The 20408-nt window shown below is 37.2% G+C and overlaps 1 protein-coding gene across 2 annotated transcripts in view; it reads right to left on the bottom strand.

Moving 5' to 3' along the window:
- Positions 1-600: 600 nt before the first annotated feature.
- Positions 601-20408, bottom strand: part of LOC131928420 (uncharacterized) — a 40690-nt gene continuing 20882 nt past the window's right edge. For both annotated transcript variants that reach the window (XM_059284450.1, XM_059284451.1), the window contains 9 exons: positions 19005-19097; positions 16339-17443; positions 15345-15639; positions 12037-12140; positions 11326-11450; positions 10406-10550; positions 4309-4388; positions 2096-2210; positions 601-1284 (listed from right to left, as the gene is read on the bottom strand). In XM_059284450.1, the coding sequence (XP_059140433.1) occupies positions 1041-1284; positions 2096-2210; positions 4309-4388; positions 10406-10550; positions 11326-11450; positions 12037-12140; positions 15345-15639; positions 16339-17443; positions 19005-19097 (2306 nt within the window). In that variant the 3' untranslated portion in view covers positions 601-1040. The remainder of the gene's footprint in view (positions 1285-2095; positions 2211-4308; positions 4389-10405; positions 10551-11325; positions 11451-12036; positions 12141-15344; positions 15640-16338; positions 17444-19004; positions 19098-20408) is intronic.

The raw sequence follows: 20408 nt of genomic DNA on the forward strand, positions 1-20408 counted from the left end.
GTGTAGCATCCTGAGCTAAATCATACAGCCTTGAAGCATTCTGAGCCAAATCATAAAGCTAACTATATAGAACCAAATGGTACAGCATTTAACTTTCAGTATTTGACAAAAATAGAAACAGATCGTGTGGCTTCCAACACCAATCAAAAGAGAGAAAAAAAATTAAATTGGACAATTTCAATTTCACACTTTAGAACGCATAACTATACTTATTAATATAAATAATATTCAGAACGCTAAGGGACATCCATAAATGACGTCACGCTTTTTTACTTTTTTTTATCTCCCCCCCCCCTACCCTCCATCACACATCGTCACAAAAAGCCAGACCCCCCCCCCTAAAATGACGTCACACTTAAGCCTACAACACCCCTCAAAATTGCAATTTTTTTTTAAACATCGATATTTTTCCAAAATCTTGTCTGAACTCTGTCAAAATAGAGTATTTTAATCGATTCCTATTACAATTTATTAAAACAGTTTTCTAAAACACGAAATAACGTCTAAAATTCGTTTTCTAACATTGCTTTTTATAATGCAAAAGTGTGACGTCGCACCATCTGAACCCCCGCCCCCTCTCCCCCTCATCACACACCGTCACAAAATTCCGGACCCCCTCCCCCTTATGAGTGTGACGTCATTTATGGACGACCCCTAAAGCTAGATAGAAAGACAGATTTATTTTAGATACATTCACACAAACAAAATGAAACGACTAAAGTAAATTCATGGAAAATAACTCCGTTTTAAAATTAACAAACTAGATAGCAGGAGTTAGCTACCGTGAGTAGCGAATAGTTAGCGGGGAAATCTCTTTTAATACTTAAACATTTTTTAAACAATACATTTAAACTGCAGCGAGCTTTGTTGGCAAGCATAACGCCTACACGAAGCAAGGGAATGTAACTCTTTTAAAGGGGAATAAAGAAGTTAATAAAAATCTGAAAAGAAAGCTTCCTGTTGGACTTCGGATATTTTGTGCATGTTCACATTTAGATTTTTCCTAACCTGATTAACTTAAAGCCAGGTTAGAGTTTAGGTTAGCTTTGGCCAGAGATGGCACAGCCGAGGAAACTCGAAGCGTAGGTTTCTTTCTCAGCCACGTTTTCCTGTGTAGCCTCGTGAACACCGTCCTGCCCGTCGTGCGCGTGCAGGATGGGTGAGTACACCTCGTACATCAGAGGGTTCTGCTCGATGGTTGAGTACTTGTCCAGCTTCAGGGACTTCAGGAAACCTTTGAAGTCCTCGGACACCGTCCGGACCTGGGTCAATGCCAGAATATACCTGCAAATTAAAAAAACGAGATTAATTAATTCTAAAATTGAAACAAAATACTAAATTTATTTAGAAGTTTTAAAATATAAAAATATTATAATTAAATTTAAAATTCATACAAATAATCCGTTAGGTTAGCATTAGAGACATGTTAGATTAGCGTTAGAAACATGTTACAATAGGTTATAGGTATGTTCGAATATGTTAGAAATATATTTGTAATTTAAAGAATACCACATATAGTTTTGAGCTGCTCTGCCAACAGTATAATATAAGTCCTCTTATGCTTTAGTTAAATGCTTTATGTATTATCAAATAATTATAATACGTGCTATTCTTTGATTTGACTATTTGAAATTTTAAAATAAAAATAGAAATCCTTTCTTCTTCTCTACCAAATCGCAATGTTTTTTTTTCCAATAAATTAACCCTGATGGCACAGCGCAGGGCAAACATTTTTTTAAAGAATAAATTATAGATAATTATGGGATGGCGTGGTCACAATGCTGCTGACCCAAAAGTCTCAAGTTCGGTCCCTGAGTACACCCAGCTCTGATGTGTACCTACTCACGTTACGAAAATCTATGGCGGCTGGGCATAATACTGAGCAGATTATATATCAAGATCATTGAAACAGATAAACTCTACTTCACCTGTCCTCGTGTCTTAGGTCACTGACGAGAAAAGGCGATTATGATAGTGTCAGATCAACCAAACCAATATATTTGCCTATACAACGAACGTTTATAACACACAAATAAACGTTGTCCGTTTCGGCAAATGTTGAATTTTAAATTTCACCACACCAGCCGACACATACCTGGCCAATTGTTTGGATGGATTCTCGAGACGATTTTGTAGCACATGCAGGAGGCACTCACAAAGTTCCCAGCGAATGGCATCGGCCAAGGGGGACTGAATAGTGCCTTCACGATCTGCAATGAAATGAATGCCGTTAATGAATTTCTTTCTAAAAAGTTAAGGGGACACAACAAAGCAAATAACTCTAGAAAGAAATTTACTACAGTTTTATATTGGAGCTGTGTAGGCCTACAGTGTCTAGACGGAATAAAGAAAATTTTGTTTAAATTGCTTGCACTTACATAAGGTTTTGGTATTCTTAAATTTGTATCTACTAGACTAAACATTGACTTGAAATATATTATTTATAATATAACGAGCCGACCCGCGGCATATCATACGCTGCTCTTTAGTTGTTTTATTTTCTACTTTTCAGTCATTCATAATTTGTGAATTCGACAGTACCAATGCTGCCACTGAAAATATTTGCTTTAAAACACTATCAGTAGGTCGTTAAGGACGATACTACCCCCACCCTCCTTTCCACCAACCCCCACCCTACACATCCCCCCCCCCCTCCGTGAAAGCAGTCTCCTCTTAGTTACCTTTCCTAAGTTTAAAATCGTTTCAAACTAAATTATCTGCCCCTAGTATCCGTCACTAAACCCGGCTCTACGATTGTAAACATTTAGCGTGAACCAAAGCTCACCAGAACAAGTAGGGGTGGGGTGGTAGGGAGCGCGCTTACAACTTGTTTTCTAGCGTCTCCAAGAAGAGAATTATATATATATATATATATATATATATATATATATATATATATATAAAGGACAGGAATATTTTGGGGAGTTGTAAGAAAAGAGGACACCTGACAAGAACCTGCATGTGGACAAAAGACACAAAAACTACCTATAGATATAAACTTCCTAACTTTAGACCAAAACACATAAAATTACTTATAGATAAGAACCTACCTGTACACAAGACACATGAACCTACCTGTAGACAAGAGACAAGAACCTACCTGTAGACAAGAGACAAGAACCTACCTGTAGACAAGAGACAAGAACTTACCTGTAGACAAGAGACAAGAACTTACCTGTATACAAGAGACAAGAACTTACCTGTAGACAAGAGACAAGAACTTACCTGTAGACAAGAGACAAGAACCTACCTGTATAAAAGAGACAAGAACCTACCTGTACACAAGAGACAAGAACATACCTGTAGACAAGAGACAAGAACATACCTGTAGACAAGAACTTACCTGTAGACAAGAGACAAGAACTTACCTGTAGACAAGAGACAAGAACCTACATGTACACAAGAGACAAGAACTTACCTGTAGACAAGAGACAAGAACTTACCTGTAGACAAGAGACAAGAACCTACCTGTAGACAAGAGACAAGAACTTACCTGTAGACAAGAGACAAGAACCTACCTGTACACAAGATACAAGAACTTACCTGTAGACAAGAGACAAGAACATACCTGTAGACAAGAGACAAGAACATACCTGTAGACAAGAACCTACCTGTAGACAAGAGACAAGAACCTACCTGTACACAAGATACAAGAACATACCTGTAGACAAGAGACAAGAACATACCTGTAGACAAGAACCTACCTGTAGACAAGAGACATGAACCTACCTGTACACAAGAGACATGAACCTACCTGTACACAAGTTACAAGCATACATGAACCTACCTGTAGACAAGAGACAAGAACATACCTGTAGACAAGAACCTACCTGTAGACAAGAGACAAGAACTTACCTGTAGACAAGAGACAAGAACTTACCTGTAGACAAGAGACAAGAACATACCTGTAGACAAGAGACAAGAACCTACCTGTAGACAAGAACCTACCTGTAGACAAGAGACATGAACCTACCTGTACACAAGAGACATGAACCTACCTGTACACAAGTTACAAGCATACATGAACCTACCTGTAGACAAGAGACAAGAACATACCTGTAGACAAGAACCTACCTGTAGACAAGAGACAAGAACCTACCTGTAGACAAGAGACATGAACCTACCTGTACACAAGTTACAAGCATACATGAACCTACCTGTAGACAAGAGACAAGAACATACCTGTAGACAAGAACCTACCTGTAGACAAGAGACGAGAACTTACCTGTAGACAAGAGACGAGAACTTACCTGTAGACAAGAGACACGAACTTACCTGTAGACAAGAGACAAGCATACATGAACCTACCTGTAGACATGACAATGATAGCCTTAAGCAGCACAACTTCCTCGTGGCTCGGATCTAACTTTTGTAGCGAGTCGGAGAATCTGTGGAATCAAAAGTTTTTTGTTTTTTTTTTTAAACTTAGGATAAAGTTTTTGGAGCCACTTGGATAACATTGTAATCTTTGTACATTCACATATCAATTATAACTTTTAGGTTGAAATGGGTTTTTATCGTACTAACTTATTTTTATTAATAAGAAAAGAATCCCATAATAGAGAAAATCTATGTAGATTGAAATAGTGGGTACCAAATCATTCAATGAATAAAAGTTCAGCAATTATGTGTGATAAGGGAGTAATTACCTTAGTAATTACTTCTTTAAATTGAGATACCTATTGCACTCATACAAATTCATAAATGCTCTGATTCTGTGTACTCATACTAAGAGAAACTTCACTTTGCATAAAGATGTAGTTTCCATATTGGAAGTCATAGACAACCGCCCAGTGGAGGCGTGGACTAGTGCTGGGGGTGGGGGAGGGGGTGAGGCCAAAAAACTTTAACAGAACTTTACAACATAAAATACGCAGATTTTTAGTAAATTAATATTTATTTAAGTGTAATATTCATTAAATAATATTATTTGTTGAAAAATGTACAAAAGTTTAAACCTTAATATTAAAATGTTTTGGTTACTTCCCATTAAGATAATCAAATTTATCAAGAGAAAAACGGTTAATTATATTTCTTTAAGTCAATAAAAATATAAATAAATTCACCATGAAATAATTATTTGTCAATTACAAAAACATTTTAATTAAAAGTTTGATAGGAGTTTTATGTCAAACGTTTTGTAGGTAAAAATATCGCATTAATATTTGACTTTAATAAAAAACGGTAAACTGCTAGCTGTACCAAATAAAAAATTTAATAAGAAGTTTCAAATTTTATAAGTCTCTGGTAGTTATTCGTTCTTAAACTTAATTTTGTTAAGATTAACCAAAAAAAAAAAAAGATAATTGACCCTTTATAATATGTATAGAAAGAAGCACACCAGTACGCCCCCGGCCATATCTAAGCAACAAAACATCTAAGACAGGGGTCAGTAACCCTTTGAGACGGAAGAACCAAAAGATACAATTAATACTAATAGTTTCGCTGTCTGTCTGTCTATCTATCTATCTATCTGTCTGACAAGAACGCTCTAGAGAAAAGACAAGGAAATTAAAAACCTTCACAGTAAAACGAAAACGAAATATGACGTCGACACATTTAGCACAGAGTAGAACATAATCTCAAACCAGAGAGTGCACACAGTAATATGACGTCATTGATTCTCGCGTAAACATTGAAAAAAAGGAAATTTTGTCTAATCTAAATGGTTTGCGTGAAGAGTTTCTTGCATATAATTCTTCGGGTAGGGGCGAAGCCCCACCCCCCGCGTAAGAACGTCTGAGCCCCCCCCCCTCCCCATCTCAAAAGAAATTTCTTCATCGATACTCTATAATAAAATTACCGCCTAATTAATGTGTCTAATCTTGCAATTTCTTTAATGCAATTCTTCGGGTAGTGGCTAAGCGCGACATCAGTGTTTCTTTCAGACTTTTTCCTCCCCGGAGAGGGGTGGGGGTAATTGAAATTTTAGGGGGCGGGGGTAGAATTTTCGCGGAGGGAGGCGGACACTGGAAAAAGTATATAATTATATTTCGTTGAATGAGACGGTAGACATGTTTTTTTTTGGGAGTGGGTGGTGGGGGTGGGGGTGGTTTATGTGGGGGGGGGGGTGGGGTGGGGTGGTTTCCTCATCGATACTCTATAATAAAATTACCGCCTAATTATTGTGTCTAATCTAAAAAGTGGTTTTCTCGCAATTTCTTTAATGCAATTCTTCGCGTAGTAGCTAAGCGCGACACCAGTGTTTCTTTCTGACTTTTTCCTCCCCGGAGAGGGGTGGGGGTACTTGAAATTTTCGGGGGCGGGGGTAGAATTTTCGGGGAGGGGGCGGACACTGGAAAAAGTATATAATTATATTTCGTTGAATGGGACGGTAGACATGTTTTTTGGGGGGTGGGGGTGGGGTGGGGGTTGGGTGTGTGGGGTGGGGGGTGGGGGTGGGGGGTGGTGTGTGTGGGGGATGGGTTGGTTTTAGTTTAGAGAAAAGAGACAGCACTATCAGCCTAGCGCCCGTTGTATCCTTCCTCAACGGGCCATTTTTCTCGTCTATATATATAAAGCAAAGTGGTCAAGTGCCCGATAGGGCACTTTCCGGCGCCGCAAGCGCGTCAAATTTGGCACGATGGTGCCTTCGGGCAATAGAACACGAAGGCCGGTGACGGTTGGCCGAAAAGTCTACGGAGAAGGGGTCAAAACTGACCTCGGCTGACCGGCGCCTTATATGGGCTATATTACGAAAAAAAATTTCCTCCGACGACCCCCCTTGAAATTTTGTGAGGTGGTAGGAGAACGCCTTGGGGTGTCACAAAAAACTCGCCATGTCCGGGAAAATTCTGGAAATGGGTCAAAACTGACCAGTCGTATTTCCCTATATAATCTTTGTATTTTATGGGAAAAACAGAGGGTCATTTCAAAACGGATTTTAGGGCACTTACCCTGTTTACATCTGGCTAATTTTTGACATGTTTATAGGTAAATGGCTTGAGCGTAGGGCTGACCTGTCGGTCTTACTCAAAGCCCTCGACGAGGGCTAAAAAGTGACCGCGAGTGAAATTCTCTTTATATGAGCTCTATTACGAAAAAAAATTTCCTCCGACGACCCCCCTTGATATTTTGTGAGGTGGTAGGAGAACGCCTTGGGGTGTCACAAAAAACTCGCCATGTCCGGGAAAAATCGGGAAATGGGTCAAAACTGACCAGTCGTATTTCCCTATATAATCTTTGTATTTTATGGGGAAAACAGAGGGTCATTTCAAAACGGATTTTAGGGCACTTACCCTATTTACATCTGGCTAAGTTTTGGCATGCTTATAGGTAAATGGCTTGACCGTAGGGCGGACCTGTCGGTTTGACTCAAAGCACTCGACGAGGGCTAAAAAGTGACCGCGAGTGAAATTCTCTTTATATGAGCTCTATTACGAAAAAAAATTTCCTCCGACGACCCCCCTTGATATTTTGTGAGGTGGTAGGAGAACGCCTTAGGGTGTCACAAAAAACTCGGCATATCTGGGAAAACTTCGTAAAGGGGTCAAAACTGACCAGTTGTATTTCCCTATATAATCTTTGTATTTTATGGGAAAAACAGAGGGTCATTTCAACGCAGACTTTAGGGTACTTAAGCTCAGTATATCTGGCTATTTTTTTGCATGTTCCTAGGTCAATGGCTTGACCTTTAGGGAAAACTGTCGGTTGCACTCAAAGCCCTCGAAGAGGGCTAAAAAGTGACCGCGAGTGAAATTCTCTTTATATGAGCTCTATTACGAAAAAAAATTTCCTCCGACGACCCCCCTTGATATTTTGTGAGGTGGTAGAAGAACACCTAGGGGTTTCATAAAAAACTCGGCAATTCTGGGAAAACTTCGTAAAGCGGTCAAAACTGACCAGTTGTATTTCCCTATATAATCTTTGTATTTTATGGGAAAAACAGGGAAATTTTAACACAATTTTTAGGTTACTTAATGTCTGTACATCATGCTAAGTTTTTGCATACACTACTATAGATGACTAGGCCGTATGGAAAAACTGTTGGTCAGACTCAAAGCCCTCGACGAGGGCTAAAAGATGATCTTGAGTGAAATTCTCCTTATATGAGATATATATATATATATATATATATATATATATATATATATATATATATATATATATATATATATATATATATATATAAATTGACGAACGATTCCCTTTAATATTATGTGACGTCGTAGACCGACCATGGAGGGTAACAAAAAAACTTTATTCCCGTCGGAAACAGCCATTATAGTCGTTAAATAAGTTCATATAACGTAATTTCTTATATAAGCAAACAATATAAGTAAACAATGACATACGTCATACGTTCAGTTTTCAAGGGAGATAACGTTTTTAAAATTATTATTTTTCAAATAATTGTATACTATTTTAAACAGAAACAGAAAATGACGAAGTATAGCATTTGATTTAGTACAAAATTAAGTTGTTAATTTAGTTAAGTATGTTAATTAAATTAATTAATTAATTTCAAAAGGCAATGTAATATAAACTATGAGATATACTGTTCATGAAACCTGTGTAGTTCTAATTCCATTTTAGTTATAGATTGCGTACTTTCCAAAAATTCGCTGCGAATCTGCATTTAAATGACCAACAAAAACATTTTTTCTAAAGTTAGCATTACTGTTTAAATTAAACTTATTAAACTTATTAAAGCACTCCACACCCAATCCATCGCTAAATAATTAAGTATTCAAATTCTCAAATGCCTTTTAAAAACCTAAGCGAAGCTAGGCAGTATGCCTAGTTTACAATAAATCGCAGTTTTTAAAGAGCCACTAACATTTTTTGTCAACATTATGGTGTTTGATTAGAAATAGGTAAATGAATTTAAAATAAAAGGGTTTAAGTCTAAATACACCAAAACGATAAATCCATTCATAAAAGACCCACTTCAAGTAGCCTACTCAAATAAACAAGTAATTAAAAAAAGTCTAGTGACAATTTTAGCGCAATTTCCTTATGTTATCTAAAAATAGCTCTGTCGTAGCGTAAATCGAGAGCAGGGTTAGTAAAACCATTGGTTAGTTATTAAAACGTTTTTTATTAATTTTTTTTTCAGTATTTTACATGTTTTATTTACAATAGAGTAACATGACTAAAAACCATTGCGCGCCCAGCTACCGAACGTGATGTCGCAGCCATTGAACGTGATGGCGCAGCTATTGAACGTGATGACGCGTGTGGTGTGGTTGCATAAAATGCCTACTAATTGGGTCCAAATTTTAATTAATTCAAACAATTTTTTGTGACCGTCCGAAAGGATATTTTTGAAAACTTTCTTCGGCAATATTGTTCTAACTTATGGCAGGAATCGATTGGTACATGTTTCAAGTCGCTAAGTGGTCTGGTTGCCGAGATATGGGCCAAAAACTGCTTTTTTTCGAGGTTTTTTGGCTTTTCCGGGAAATCCATGAAAGAAACCCGGAATTTTTTGGCCTATGTTCATCCTCGTAACTTGCTTAACATATTTGCTTTTGGAACTAGTCCTCGATATTGCTTCGTTGAGGAGGAGATACGACTTAAAACTGCGGACACACATACATCCATACATTTATTCATCCATCCATTCCCAGAAATGACGAGTTAATAAACGCAATTCTCCAGAATGGAAATTGCGCTAAAAAAAGAATTCATGTACTCAGATTAAAAAAAGACTCACTTCGTGTACTCAGATAAAAAGACTCACTTCATGTACCCAGATAAAATAAACCGGTAGTGATCTCCCCTAAACTTTCTCGAATATTCTTATATAAAATAACAGGGGATGGGAACTCGGGCAATAGACTTGATTTTTTAATCCATTTTAAATACTTAAAGTTTTAAAAATAGAATAAAATCTCGTAGACAAATTAATTGCACACCAAGTGAACGCCAAATAAAAAAGTGCATAATAGTTCGCAATATTATTAGTACTTTAAAAATTTACATTAGTTTTTTGAGAAATCGGAAGTAGCGTAAATTACTACTTCCGGTCAACGGAAATTACTCAAAATTTAACAGAAGGTAGAGAATTAGATCTTTTACATACATGTGAAATTTCATTTATCTATCTGAAATAGTACTCAAGTTATAGGCTTTTGAAAAATTCAAAATAGAAAAAGTACCACTTCCGGTTATGGGACATCGCTCAAAAGTTGATACGGATCTACGATTTTGATAAAATACCTATATAAGAAATTTCATCAACCTAGCTGTAACGGTACTCAAGTTATCGTGTTTATATACACACAGACAGACAGACACACACAGACACACAGACATAGGACAAGATTGCAAAATTACGTTTTTCCGTATCAGTGAGGTGTAAAACGTCGCGATTTGCAAAAATCTCGATTTTTTTTTTTTGCACGATTACAAGACTTTATCTATACTTCTTATATACGAGAAAGTAAAAAAAAAGACTCACTTCATGTACTCAGATATTGCTACGTGAGAACCGATTCTCCCAACATCGTACGTGCAGGTCCAGAGCCCACACAGACCGAGGCTGACGCCGAGCTGTAGGTTGACTGTCCGGTAGGTGGTCAGCATCGCAAACTCTGATCGTGATGCTGCCAAGGGGAGGTAAAACATGGAGGGTAACTCTAACTAGCTTAGCGCAAAATTTGAAAAAGGAAGATAAAACAAGGAGGATTACTCTAGGCAGAGTTTCTTCCAGGCATCTCCCCCCGAAGATAGTCTACCGCCCCCCCCCCCCCCCCCCCCCGAACGAGATGGAAATTATATAGTAAACATACACTTTTACTACTGTCCGCCAGCCCCCCCCCCGGAAATATCAAGTGCCCCCCCCCCCCTCGGAGAAAAAAGTCTGGAAGAAACACTGACTGTAGGAAATTCACTAATATTGGGGAAGGGGGAAATAGATTATATCTAGCAATTCTCTAGACATGGAGTGGTAAAATAATAAATAAATTAATACGTTTATGGCTCCACGGCGAGCCGCTAATAGGGTACGTAGTTTAAGAAAAGGTAACGCTACATGAACTTTAACTGTTAAAGAAAAGTAAAACACTCTTACAACTAATTAAATATATTTGCAACAATACATTATAAAACCAGTGTCTTAAATAATCAGCGGACACATTTAAAGTCTAAATTTCTCCATTACCTATTTTTAAATAAAAACACCCCCCCTCCCCCGGGGGAGATATATGTCCCCGGGCGCCGACCTTAGTGGGGCGCCAAAATGGGTTGGAAAAACAAATTGAAATATCGAGGGGGTGCAAATCGAAAGTTTGTCCCCGGGCCTCGGGAAGGGTCGCTACGCCTCTGCCCCCCCCCATCCCGCCACTTCCTCCTTTAATAAAATACCCAACGTAGGCTTACATTTGATGAGGTCTACTTGCGTGTTGAGATCCAGGTTTGTGAACCCTGGGATAGATTTGGCGAACTGCACCAGACATCGGACACAGCTCTCCATTTTCAGCAGGAAGTTGTCAATCATCCTACGCCTGAGAGGCAACCAATAGAAGATTACAGTTGTGTCACGTGATAATAGGGCTGGTAAGTAGGTCACCCACCAGTTCTATGGCTCATGCAGGTTTTATTGAGCCGTAGAACTGGTTGGTGACCTACTTACCAGTCCTATTGAGATGGTGACTTGTGTCGGAATACAGACGGGATTCATTTAAAAATATAAACTTTAACCAGCGCCCGTCTCCACCCTCCCCTTTTTGGAAAATTTATTTTAATTTCTGAACCCCTCCCCACACCCCCGTCCTTTTTTCCTCACCACACTATTAAGAAGCTCAGTGAAAAAATGTCTGAAAGAAACAACACAAGACATAATACAAGAATGTCCTATATACTCCGTAGGCTATATGATAAAGTACTGAAGTGTAAAATGGTGAAAACTGTCAAAATCAAAGAGCCAATGCTGATATTTCACTACATACAGCTAATGTAAAAACCACCGATATACCACCAGCCTACAGCTAATGTTAAACCCACTGTTATTCCACTGACATACAGCTAATGCAAAAACCACCGATTGCACACCACCGAAGTTCCACCACCCAATGCAAATGTAAAACCAACCGATTATCCACGTCCATACCGGTGACTGAGTAAATCTCGTCGTATTCCTTCTCTGGAAGAAATTCCAGACTTCCAAATGTCTTGTTTTTCAGTTTACATGCTTCCTGAAACAGACCAAGGACAGACTTTTAATACAGTAATAAGACTCAGACTTTTAAATGTCTTGTTTTTCACCTAACATAATATCTGAAAAAAAAATCATATGTTTAAATATTTAACTCAACTTCTGAGTCGGAAAAACATAGTTTTGCAATCTTGTCCGTATGTGTGTGTGTCTGTGTGTGTGTAAACACGATAACTTGAGTACCGTTACAGCTAGGTTGATGAAATTTCATATATAAGTATTATATCAAAATCGTAGTTTTTTATCGACTTTTGAGCGATTTCCGATAACCGGAAGTGGTACTTTTTCTACTTTGAATTTTTCAAAAGCCTATAACTTGAGTACTATTTTAGCTAGATGAATGAAATTTCACATGTATGTAAAAGAACTAATTCTCTACCTTCTTTCAAATTGTGAGTAATTTCCGTTGACCGGAAGTATTAATTTACGCTATTTCCGATTTCTCAAGAAACTAATGTAAATTTATAAAGTATTAATAATATTGCGCACTATTATACACATTTTATTTTTCGTTCACTTGGTGTGCAATTCTTTTTCCACGGGATTTTATTCTATTTTAAAAAGTTTAAGGATTTAAAATGGATTAAAAATCATGTCTATATCCCGAGTTCCCATCCCCTGTTGTTTTATATAAGAATATTCGAGAAAGTTTAGGGGAGTACTCCCGGTTTATTTGTATTACGGAACTAAATGTATCTTAAATTTATGTTTACAACGTTTTTTAATTTATATTATTTTTAAACCCTAGTTAAATCTTTATTATATGTTTAAACTGAAACACTTTATGAAAGTACTATTATTTTAACACATTTAAAAAAAACTAAAATGTAATTTACGTAATCAGCTAACTGCATGCTACTTTCGATATGTAAGAAGAGAGTAGTGAAATCAATCGCACGACTACTCCGACCATATAGTGTCTATTATCTAAGCTAATTTTGTGTGTTCATAAGATTGAATACATTGTTGCCTATATTTTATTTTAAAATTCTATATAGATTTTTCTTGCTGAGAAATTATGCAAGGGAAGTAATCACCTATTTAGTAGACATAATAAGATCGGTAAAATAAAATCAAATAAAAATGACATGCCTTTTTATTTGTCAAAACATATTAATAAAGAAAATAAGGTTCTTTTTAAAAAATGATGACATACATAGATGTGCTTTTGTCGGAAGTATTAAAAATCTATGTAATTGCAAACATACACACAATATCATTATGTTTTACACATTTGCAACACAAGCGAAGATACCGTTGAAACCATATTGGACTTCTAGTGTTCACGTAAATCTTTTCGCCATGTTGGATTTTATCGGACATTTCAAGGTAGCGTGCCCTCATTGCCAAGGGTCAATTTTAAAATTTTATGTCATGGAAAGTTTTGGAATGATAGATCAGTATGTGATTACAGAGACACTTCTCCCACGGTCGTTTCTATTTCTGTCCATGGGTGGCTACAGTGTGAACCTTTGACTCCGCAGCACACTAAACTAAGCAGTGAAGAGAAACCTAGTTAGCACACCTTATTTTAATCTAGTTCTTATGCCATTTTATTTTTTTTCCCTTTGATTATTATATATGCAATTGATGTTCATTGTTCATGTCTTTGATGCTGTGTAAAATCTATCAAATATATTATTATTACTGATTTAAATGTTTAAAACAATTGAATTAATAAAAATACAAATAAAAATCTACCCCCTCCTCTCTCCCCCTCTATCCACTTTACCCTCAGACATGATAACCCCACAATCCCTTTAACTGTTACAACGACCCCACCACCCACCGCAACATCAATATCCAGAACTTATTTAAAGTTCTAAATCTTGTCTCTTTCCCCTCATCTTTCACACTGCAACCTTTTGAAAACTCAATGCGACCACTACAACACCCTTTCAACTAGTCAACTTAAGTTGTTTCCCTACATAGAAAATGCTTCACTGTCCCATTGACCCTCTCTGAAAAATTTCCTTTCCTCTCCCCACCCAGACTTCTGACACTTTCATTTTACCTTCACCCATTTTACTGTCATCCTTTGCAATTTTTTATAATCAAATACATGACATCATGTAAATATTCATTATGTACATTTGCAAAACCTTTCGTTTTCATTTGGTGTTCAAAATTATGTTAAAACATTTGATGTTGATGTACTTGTTTTAATTGCAAATAAAAGTATTAAAAAAAAAAAAAAGTTGGATTTTATAAATGATTTGTAGACTGTCCCTGAGTCCACCCAACTCTGATGGGTACCTAACTCACGTTAAGGAAAGTAAAGGCGGCTGAACATAGTGTTGAGAGGTCACAGAAACAAGTGAACTCTACTTCACTTGCCCCATAGAACGTCAGGTTTAAAATCAACATTAACATCAAATTCTTTACATGATTTCGAACATCTAAAATTAAAAAAAAAAACAAAAAACGAAAGGTTAAAAAAAAAAGTGTTTTCCATTTTATTTTTATGTAATTTATCTTTGTGGATTTATTTCATTGGAGTGTTAAAATGTGTCTCTTTTAAAGAGAGATAACTTTTAAACTTACGTAATGGGCCTGTTGTTACCGGATCTCTATTAAACTTACGTAATGGGCCTGTTGTTACCGGATCTCTATTAAACTTACGTAATGGGCCTGTTGTTGCCGGATCTCTATTAAACTTACGTAATGGGCCTGTTGTTGCCGGATCTCTATTAAACTTACGTAATGGGCCTGTACTTGGATCTCTATTAAACTTACGTAATGGGCCTGTTGTTACCGGATCTCTATTAAACTTACGTAATGGGCCTGTTGTTACCGCGGATCTCTATTAAACTTACGTAATGGGCCTGTTGTTACCGGATCTCTATTAAACTTACGTAATGGGCCTGTTGTTACCGGATCTCTATAAAACTTACGTAATGGGCCTGCTGTTACCGGATCTCTATTAAACTTACGTAATGGGCCTGTTAGCGGATCTCTATTAAACTTACGTAATGGGACTGTTGTTACCGGATCTCTATTAAACTTACGTAATGGGCCTGTTTAAACTTACGTAATGGGCCTGTACTTGGATCTCTATTAAACTTACGTAATGGGCCTGTTGTTACCGGATGTCTATAAAACTTACGTAATGGGCCTGTTGTTACCGGATCTCTATTAAACTTACGTAATGGGCCTGTTGTTACCGGATCTCTATTAAACTTACGTAATGGGCCTGTTGTTGCCGGATCATCTCCTCTTTCGACATCTTCATGAAATCCCCCACATTCTCGTTGTGCGACTCCACCATGGCGGAAATGACGTCATCTTTGTTTACGAACAGCTCGTGCACGTTCGCCAGCGACACCCCGTGGGTCCCCGGGCTGGCGGCCGGGCTGGATTGTGTGACGTCAAGCTGGGGGGAGGGGAGCGGGGAGGTGGACTTGGTGCTGCGTGGGCTGGTGGGACTCGGTGACGTCAGCAAGGTCTCGACGGCAGAAAGTTTCTGTGGGTGCTGTTGTCTGAAGAGAGGGGGGGGGGGGGGGTTTGGATGTATACCAGTTCGTTTTGTGTGTGTCTGTGTGTGTGTGCGTCCGTGCGCGCGCGTATGTGCGCGTTTGTGGGTGAGTGTATGTGTGTTTTTACACAAAAATATACAGTAATCATTTGACCCGAAGAAGTTGTACAATTTTTTTCACCGCTATATATGGCTGATTCTGTAATCTTTATTTCATAGAAAAATTAATTACATGAGGTTATCAGAACACTATTACCAACTCTTTTTTTTTAGTCGTTGTCAATACTCAATTTTACAAGCAAGATTAATTACAGCAGCATAGTAAGTTTAATAAATGTGCAACAAATTAATCATTCAATGTCGAATTAATTATCGATTCATGTATCATGTTTGTTATTTCGTTAAGTTTTGGTCGCGGGTATACTTTGTTTTATTAACATTTAGTAGTTTAATTACATATATGTATATATGTATGTATAAATAAAATAAATAAATAAATATAGAAATATAAACCTAAATATATATATATATATATATATATATATATATATATATATATATATATATATATATATATATAGACCTATATTTATATATATTTATATAGGTTTATATATATATATATATATATATATATATATATATATATATATATATATATATATATATATATATATATATATATATATATTGTATTTCTCACCTTCTTAAATACATCGATTTCTCCGATTCGCTCCCGCTAGGAGACGTGGCGCGTGCATCGTACTCACACAGCGTGTGCGCGGGGCTGGAACAAGAATTCTCCACCTTGATCAGCTGCCCGCTGTCAATATTGAGCACGACCCCACCCTCCTCCTCCGTGCTGCCTGACCCCTCGTCCTGACCCCGCCCCGGCGACGTGAAAGGCGTGGCGATGCCTTGTGAGATCGATGACGGTAATTGGCTGTTTAAAATGTAAGAATTCTGCACAGCGTCGTAATCTGACGTAGGTGTTTCCTGTTTGAGTGACGTCAGTTCACAAATAGGATTTTGTTGTAGTGATACGATCTTGGCAGAGTCGGTAATTAATGACAAGTTCGGGAAATTTCCGTGGGGGTCGGAAAAATAAACCTCCCTCTGTAAACTTGAGGCTGAATCCAGCGAACATGGGGTTAGATCAGTGTATTGTCTGCAACATTCTGAATCATTATCGTGTTGAAACGAAAGTGGTTTGATGTTAGCTTGATTCGCCTCGCCGTAGCCATGCTGGTCATACCGTAGAGGTTTGTAGCTGGTCTGGTTGCAGTCGCGAGCTGGAGTTCTGTTGAAATTCACAAACTGGTTTTCGTATGACGAATCCGCGTCTAAACTGTACGGATCTACTTTCGGTTTCACTCGCACGCTTTCCGGCAAGTTGTAGCTGATTTCGTCGCCCATTTTGATTTGAAAACCTTCAGATAAATTTGATTGGTTCGCACGAATCACGTGATGAGGAATTGAAGTTTTGGGTTTGAGAGTTTGGGAGTTAGACAAGTTTCTGCTTGAAGATTTCATTTTTGGAAAAGCGCGCCAGTCTTCCAAAGCGAGGCTCGATGTCTGTTGGTTGGTTCTGGAATCGAGGTTAAAAAAGTGACTCGGTGACATGTGACTTGTGGATGTGGTTGGGTCACCTTTACTCAAGGTCACTTGGTCAAGGTCTTCTTGGGTAGTCGAGTCGACCTCCATTATCGAGTTGCAGGAGGTGGAGTAGAGTTCAGTTGTGTCCTCCACTGAAGATGATGAGCTGCTTCTTGAGGAGCCTAACGATAAAGATGCTGGATCAAATCCACCTGAGGACACATATACAAAAAAAATTCTCACGTTTTTTTTTCCATAGGATAGATTATGGTAAACAAGTAAGAGGATTTAGAAACAAAACTGAAATGTGTTAAAAATGTATTCAATCAGTGGGCATTAAAAATATTCAGAATTTTTTTAACCCATAATTCTTTTTTATGGGGATATGATATGTTATTTCCTATTTTTTACAATTTAATATCTAAAGCCTTTTGAATACTTTTATCATGTTTGGCATATAAAAGTAAGTATTAAACAGCAAAAAAAAAAGAAAGAGTTGAAAACAATTTTGGTTGTCATGGAAACCCAAAAAAAACCTCCGCCATTTTGAATTTTTGTGTACTTTTAAAAATGCCAAGGCTTTTTTTTATTTATGCACCTGTAGCAATCAAATTTAAATTGCTTATATTTCAGTATATATTAAAACTTTTGTCACAAAAACCTTTTGAAATAGCTACTAGTAAGAATTTTACAAAGTCTACAAAATTGTTCAAAAAGTGTTCAAAATTTTTAAAATTTGCATATTAATTACCAAAGCCTTTTTTTCTATGTAAGCCATCACAATTCCATCGGGACAAAAGTTGTATTTTTGCACGAAGAACAATTACTGAAAATATGGTTGCGATTGTTTAATAAATAAAAAAGTAGTAGGCTTTATTGTATTAAAAACATTCGAACCCAGAAAAACAGCCAAAAGTAACGAAAAGTAGGCCACGAAAATACCATATCTGTGTAAACTGCAAAGCCGATTGTAAGCTTTGGGTGTTTCCGAGATGATAGAAATTAAGATTATCAAATAAATGAGAAATCCAGCTTTACAATGATGCCAAATACAATATGAGGACAAATATTAAAATTTTCATAGAGAGCGTGTAAGATTGGGAAAAATTCATTATTTTTTTTAATTAACAGGGTCATAAAAATGATAATTTAAACACCTAAAAACATTTTTCTCTTTAAAGTTATTATTTTCTTAATAAAAAAAATGGACAAAGTATCCAAAAGTGCAAGGAACCCATCATGACGAAAAACAAGAAATTTTGTGTTTTTTTTGTCACGCATATACCCTTAAAAAGTAGAACAACTTGAAAACATGATCCCTGATGGTTGGATTATACTCACTTGGAGAGATACTAAGAGAAGAAAATAGAAGGGGACATTGGATGGGGGTAAGAGGGAAAAGGGTGGAGAGAGATAAGAATAGAGAAGGGAGGGGGTAGTGGGCAGGGTTAAGAGGGAAAAGGGTAGAGAGAGAGGGGGAAGAAAAAGAAAGTGAGGGAGAGAGAGGGAGCAGTGTTTCTTCCAGACTTTTTTCTCTGGGGAGGGGGGGCACTTTAAATTTTCGGGGGGGGGGGGGGGGGGCTGGACTAAAATTTTCGGGGGGCGGACACTAGTAAAAGTATGTTTTGTATATAAATTCCATTTCGTTCGGGGGGGGGGGGGCGGTAGACTTTCTTCGGGGGAAACTCTGAGAGGGAGAGAGAAAGAGAGAGTGAGAGGACGTAATGAGCGTAGGTAAAAGAGAAAATGGTGTAGAAAGGGGTATGCCATTACCAGTGCCTAGAGCGAGAGAAAGATCCTGAAGTCTCCTCAGTTCTTTCGTGTCTTCTGTCCTCTTTAAGTACGTGTACCTCCCTGTCTTGATGGCTGGAGAAAAAATGTGGCTGATTTGTAACATTTTAATTGCAATATTTTAAATTGGTGAAATTAAGGGGCTGGCACTGACATTGTTTTTGCGTTAATCACACGTAGAATTATGGTTACACATCTTTAGATTTGTTTGATAAAAAGTGTTTTTATCGCTTCGAGATTTTATAAAATAAGTTTCTTTTGCTTGTGTAAATATATGCCACTTACAAACAGAGTTTCTTCCAGGCATCTCTTCGGGGGACTCCGCCCCCCCCCCCCCAGAACGAGATGGATTTTATATAGGAAACATACACTTTTACTAGTGTCCGACCCCCCTCCCCGAAAAATGTTGACCGCCCCCCCCCCCCCCCCCCCCCGAAAATTTCAAGTGCCTCCCCCCCCCCCCCCGGAGAAAAAAGTCTGGAAGAAACACTCACAAGAAATGCGGATTACCAAAAGTTAGTATTTTCAAATAATAAATTCACAAGTTAGACGAAGATGTTGATACGACAATGTAGATCTATATCGCATATAAATTAGATTAAATATCACATTTTAACTCCTCTCTAACGCCACATAACCCATTGATTTTAAAGTGCGATACTACTCTGTTTAACCTAGTCCTTATGTTAGCGATAGATCATTAAAATTCTCAATGCCTTTTCGAAAGGCGAAAAATGCCGTAGAGACATTGATTACAATGTGACATGCACTTATCGCAAAATGAAATAAATTAATATTTTTAAAAAAATAATTGTAGCAAACTTATGTTCACCTGCCTTGGACATCCTAGGGTCAAGATTTAAGCTATAAATGCTGACTACTTTAAAATACTAATATGTTAATTTTAGAATAATGTTCACCTTTATTGATTACTTTCAAATAGTTATTTGTTAATTAAAAAATGTCCACCTTCTTCAAACATCCCAGCGTCCAGATATAATTAAACCTGAGTGTTTTGATTACATTAAAATAATTATTTGTTACTTTTTTAAAAATGTTCACCTTTCTTAGACATTTCAGCGTCCAGACATAAGCTACAACTGAGTGTTTTGATTACTTTAAAATACTAATTTGTTTCTTTTTTAAAAATGTTCACCTTTCTTAGACATTTCAGCGTCCAGACATAAGCTACAACTGAGTGTTTTGATTACTTTAAAATACTAATTTGTTTCTTTTTTAAAATGTTCACCTTCCTTAGACATTTCAGCGTCCAGACATAAGCTACAACTGAGTGTGCTGATTACTTTAAAATAATTATTTGCTAATTAACCAACTTCCTTTGACATCCCCGCGTACAAATATAATTGCAACTGCTGATTACTTAAA

Source organism: Physella acuta, unplaced genomic scaffold (genome assembly GCF_028476545.2).
Source record: "Physella acuta isolate Inbredline_101_S28 unplaced genomic scaffold, ASM2847654v3 ptg001499l, whole genome shotgun sequence".
NCBI lineage: Eukaryota > Metazoa > Mollusca > Gastropoda > Physidae > Physella > Physella acuta.